This window comes from Sinocyclocheilus rhinocerous, unplaced genomic scaffold (genome assembly GCF_001515625.1).
Source record: "Sinocyclocheilus rhinocerous isolate Xijiao unplaced genomic scaffold, SAMN03320098_v1.1 scaffold2019, whole genome shotgun sequence".
NCBI lineage: Eukaryota > Metazoa > Chordata > Actinopteri > Cypriniformes > Cyprinidae > Sinocyclocheilus > Sinocyclocheilus rhinocerous.
The window spans coordinates 332,401-338,326 of record NW_015660491.1 but is presented as its reverse complement, the minus strand read 5'-3'; the positions used below and the strand labels follow the sequence as shown (position 1 = coordinate 338,326).

At 34.4% G+C, this 5,926-nt stretch overlaps 1 protein-coding gene across 5 annotated transcripts in view; it reads left to right on the top strand.

The window, feature by feature from the left end:
- Nucleotides 1-2,068, top strand: part of tcf3a (transcription factor 3a) — a 38,609-nt gene extending 36,541 nt beyond the window's left edge. For 4 of the 5 annotated variants that reach the window (XM_016534090.1, XM_016534085.1, XM_016534089.1 and 1 more), the window contains one exon: nucleotides 1,525-2,068. In XM_016534090.1, coding sequence (XP_016389576.1) covers nucleotides 1,525-1,882 — 358 coding nt within the window. In that variant the 3' untranslated portion in view covers nucleotides 1,883-2,068. The remainder of the gene's footprint in view (nucleotides 1-1,524) is intronic. The other variant, XM_016534088.1, reaches the window with a different exon arrangement.
- Nucleotides 2,069-5,926: the final 3,858 nt, after the last annotated feature.

Sequence of the window (5,926 nt, the reverse complement as noted above, 5' to 3'; positions counted from 1 at the left end):
TTTAATATTAAAATTTTGGTTTAGCTTATTTTTATTTCTGTTTTAATTTTAGTTCTTTTTCAGTTTTTATTTCCAGTTACTAATTCTAACATATTTCAATTAGTTGCCAAGGCAATGTTTTTAAAATTTTCTAAACTTCATTTCAATTAACAAAAATGTTTTAATAGTTTTAGTTTTAGTTAATGATAATAACCCTGGTGCAAACATGTCTTGATGCGACAAGTATGAATAAACACATGCACAGATGAGACTTTCAGTGAATAAAGATTTAAATATTAGTCATTTCCTCACAGAACATGATCATGTGACTTCAGAATAGTGCACTAGTCATATGGACTACTATTATAACATGGTGCTTTTTTGTCATGTTTGGAGTTGACAGTTGCACTTGTGCCCATTTCCACAAAAGAAGCTCATGACCCATGAGGGTTGAGTAAACGATGGCATTTTGATTATTCCTTTAAGACTATTATGAATGCAACCGCCCATAAAGCATAATGCATGCACACATCCTGATTTCCACAGTGGAGATCATCTAGATACTTCTGTTTGTCTTTCCAATTGTTCAGTCCTTTAAAATCTGCCTTCATACATCTTATAGTTTTCTTTTCCTTCCTGTTTGACTGTTGCATGTCTGCTGAGAAAACGCTTTTTCAGCAGGCATTAACCCCGCAGATTAGAAGAGACGGACTTGTTCTTTTGTGTTTCCTTAATGTTTTACTCGCTTTGGTTTGTGATGGTCTGATTAATGCTTGCATGTCATGTTTAACCCTCTGTTTGCCAGGTTGTTTTTCTTTTTACCCATCTCTCCATCTGTTCTTCAGCCCTTTTCTTTGCAGATGACCGCAGTGGTTTTTAGTCTCATGCTGAATAAATGCATCTCAGCAGCGGGATGCGTTTACAATGAGACAGTCGCATTCACCTCATCCTGTCTTCTGTCTGGCTCTCTCAGTGGCAGTGTGTGTTTCTGTTCGGTTCTTGGCAGAAGTCTTGGCAGACTTGGCATCTCTCTCATCTTGCTGTCCTTTCGTCTTGCGCTCTTTCGCTCCGCGGCAGATCCCACAGGCCTCCTGAAAGCCACTGACATTGTAATGAAATTGAAATTGCGTGTCCGGTCACACTTAGCGAAAGATTCTCCGGATCGGTCGCGTCCCGCTCTCCTCTCCGCACCACTGGATCCCTCTCTGCATCCCTCGTTTTAACTGGAATCAGTGCAGTTTTAATCGGCCACTTCCAGTTGGTCTGGAATTGGTGGAAATACCTGTTCTTGTCTTAGGACAACTTTGATGAACTTTTTTGATCCACTTCAAATGTTGATTACTGTGTGTGTGTGTGTGTGTGTGTGTGTGTGTGTATAGATAGATATGTAGAACAAATTTACTGCAATTAACAGATTCTTCATTAGTTGCAAGGTTCTTTTCAACTTAACGAAGCCGAAACAGTTCATTTAGTTGTAGAATGGACTTAATGAGAGGCTAAATGAGTTAACGAGGTGACTAACGAGCGCCTGGTCGCCCCTGGCAGCAGCGTGTCGGAGGAGTGTCTGACGGTGGAGGAGAAGGAGCAGCGCGAGCGAGAGCGGCGCATGGCCAATAACGCTCGGGAGCGGGTTCGTGTGCGCGACATTAACGAAGCCTTCAGGGAGCTCGGCCGCATGGTGCAGCCGCACCTGAAGAGCGACAAGGCTCAGACTAAACTCATCATCCTCCAGCAGGCCGTGCAGGTCATCCTGGGCCTGGAGAGACAGGTGCGAGGTAGGACCAACCCCTGTGAGCCGCCACCGTCCTGCCGAGAAACACCAGACACACCGCCGCTGCTGCTGCTGAGAGCCGCCGCCGCCTCTTTCCTCGCTTTGACTGCCGCTCGCTGTGTGTTTGTGTGATGCTGATCTGTGTGTGTCTGATGCTGACCTTTAGCATCTTTCTGCACACGTCCTGCCTCGCTTAACGTGATTTACGCAAGTAGTGACATTTGCTCACATTAACATTCTTAGCAATCCTCAGTTACGGTTTGAGCTGATTGATTATGATTGGATCAACCAAATATATTAGGATTAATCTAAAAAAAACACGTCTAAATCATATTTCACCCAAAAATTAAAAAAACAGCAACAAGGTATTACCACAGTGCATGTCCAAAAACTATGTGTGACCCTGGACCACAAAACCAGTCATAAGTGTGCCAGGGTTAGCAGTGGTATAAGATCAGGTATTGTAATACTACGGTACTATCGTTTTTGTTAATTAACAATTATGATTTGTGGCATTTCATGACACATTCATTTTTTTATTATATAAACCGTGAATGTGAATTCATACGACTTGATCCTTTACTGTTTATTATGAATAAATAGTGTTACCCTGAGGTATAAATACTTAAACATATGTACAACAAATTGTATTATATCCTTTTGTTATAATATATTATTAATATTATTATAATAGTACTTTAATATTAATATATTACATTTAAATTTAATAATATTATAAATATATAAAAATGAACAAAATATATACAAATATAATATAGTGTTACTATATAAATATATGATATTCTTGTTATATAAAAATATTCATATTAACACATTAATTTTACATCACATAATATAAAATATATATAGAGTATAGAATAAAAAGTATAAAAATATATAGAATAACTTTTTTAATAGTTATATTATAGCATATAAAAAAAATTCATTTTGACATTATATAAAATTATATTACATTTTAATTGTATAATGTATTATATAAAAATACAATGTATATAAAATGCATAGTATAACGATTATGATATAGATATATTATAGCATGTAACAGATTAGTTTTGTTTGTTAACAGTTAATGCACTCTGAATTAACATGAACTAACAGTGAATAACTGTATTCTCATTAACTAACATTAAGAAAGATTAATAAATACTGTAATAAATGTATTGTTCATTTTTTGTTCATGATAGTTAATACATTAACTAATGGAACCTTATTGAAAAGTGTTACCTTTAATATTAAATATCAATATATTATTTTTATTCGCTTCTATGTAACAGAATCAGATATAAGTTGTTGTTGTTGTTTTTTTTTGACTAATTATCCAAATAATGTATAGTCCTACAAAGCTATTATTATCAGAGCATATGAGCAGAGCATAGCATCACTGAAGGTAGCAATTATTTTAGCAGCGTTTTCCCCACAAATTATTTTTTGCAAATTCCATGTTTAAAAATCAAAAATACTGTCTAATCAATGGAATTCAGAAAACTTTAGCAATTTAATAATTTAATGTCATTCTTACAATAATACGGCCCTATGAAATGTTTTATATTTTTTTAGAAATTCTGTTGTCTTTTTTAAAATTTTTCTGGATTTATGATTTAATATAAAATTATCAAAATTGGTGGCAATCATATAAAGACATAAAACATTAACAATTTAATAATAATTTAAAATATTTTAAAATGTAATCAAATGCAACTTGCAAACAACTTGTTGTTTTACTGTTCAAATTAAAACACGGGATAAAAATTGTGTGATTTTTTTTTTCCCTCAAATTAAATGTTGTGCTGAAGCAAGGACAAAAATCTAGAATGGATTCATAGTTCATTGTTTCAGCTTCCACCACAAACGTTGCAGTGCGACTCTGTTTTTGCTCAGAATGAATGAAAACCAGCTTTTACATCTTGAACGTCTTTGCAAACGTATTTAGATTCTGAGCTTCTAATGTTGTTTCTGTGTTTTTTCTCAGATCCTGATGTAAGGAAGCTCTCCGTCGACGTGGCCTTATCTTCCCGTTCTTGTTCCAGAGTCCACACACACACACACATTCGTGATTTATATACTATAAACAGATGTGTTGAAGACACACACACACACACACACAGTAACTTCCCGAGCTGCTTGTTGGGCTCGTGATCATGGACCATCGGTGGAAACAGCGTCTGCGAGCTCGGACCGTCCTGCTGTTTGATGCTGTGATGTTAGATTTACAGTGTGCTGTTCTATAGCACACACACACACACACACACACACACACACGAGCAAGGTCAAGCTCCGCTGCGGGAACAGATTCCTTTTTTTTTTTGTAGTTCATGTATTCAAGTTTGGCTTTCTTTTGTACCGTTTTGCGTTTATGATGTAGAGAGAAATGTTCAGTTTTGATACGCAATGTTTTTGGTTCTGTTTGGGGATCGCCACTAATGCGTGAATCCCACAAAACCACTCGCATTTCACCTCTAAAAATAAAAGTAATTATTTTTTTTAAGGAAAATTAAGCCTGTTTTATGGAACGTTAAGATTTTTCTTTTTTATGACCAACACATTTACCTCAAATTCTCATTATTGTAATGCAAAAAAAAAAAAAAACATCTCTAAAGTAAAAATGTTTTACATGTAAATGATACATACATAGTGTTTATTGTGTGTCCTTTATGCTTATTTTAATTTTTTTACGGTCTTACATTACATATATAAGGATATAACAATACAAACATAAAACAATTGGACACATACATTAAGATGATGGTGAAAATTCATAATGATCCTAAAAAATAGGCTTTATTTTCTTCAGGTAAATATTATTAAATATCATACATTTATTTTATTTTGAGGGGGGTGAAATATCTGAACGTGTTTTTGTTTTTCACTCTAATATCTGCGATCATACAAAATTATTTATTTATTTTTTTTAAAGAAAATTAAGCCCGTTTTACAGAACATTTCATTCTCACATTTTTATGACCAACACATTTGCCTCAACATTTCATTATTATAATGCAAAAAAAAAAATGAATGTAAAAAAAATTTAAATGTAAGTTATTACACATTGAGAGTTTAGTTTTTGTGTCCTTTATGCTGATTTAAATTTAAATCATTGTGTTACAGTATTTTTACTGTATTGCATTTAAAAAATATGTAAGGATATAAGAATAATAATTACAAAAACACTCAAAAATAAAACACTTGGACACATTAAAGTAATGAAAAATAATGCAAAAGTCATAATGATCCTAAAAAAAATGTTTTCAGGTAAAGTATATTTTTATTTGATTTACTTTATTTTTGGGGTGAAATATCTGACCGTGCTTTTATGGGATTCGCTCTAATATCTGCCACCGTTCACCAGAGTATACCAGAGCTTGCGTTTTTCATTGTGGATTTCTGAAGTATTGGAAAACGCTGGATGATATTTTCTTTTTTTGTGTGTGTGTCTCATTTAGAAGTAACGAACCGAACCGAACCACGCGTATCTGAACTGCAGAGAAAACCACTCGGAAACGTCTCTTTATGCAGATGTGTGACTGAGTCTGAGCATTTCAGCCGTGTATTACCAACACGTTTCTGAGGCCAGCTATCAATTAGCTTTGGATTTACGCAAGCTGGACTCAAACTCAATCTAACTACTCGGATAGTACGTAGTTAACAGATTTATTAGCGTCGTGCTGCGCATTTGATCAACTCGACATGTTGATTCATGAATTTGCTGCCACTTCATGTCAATATTTCTACACAAAGTAGAGAAAAATAGATCGCGATGGGTCTTTACAAGCCGACCCGGAGTTGTTGTTTTTGCTTCTTTTATAAAGTTCTGTTAAATGTTCATGTTTACTTGTTTTTGTTATTATCTGTGTTGATTTTAAATGTTAGATAAATGGCAAAGCTAGTGCTGAAGTACGCCAGGAACAAATTGCATTTCATATTTCTGAGCTTGGATATAATTTGTCATTTAGAGATGCCAATTTTGCGTTTAACACACAGAAACGTTCCTTATTGTTTATAAGGTGAATAATCATTGTGCCCAAATTTTGCAGAAACGACAGTGGTTTCATTCTTGATGTTTTCGATCCAGATTGAAAGGAAACAGTTGAGTTTATCTCTAGAGATCATTTTCTTTTTCTTCATTAGTACTAACATCGTCTTTTACAACTAAAAGAT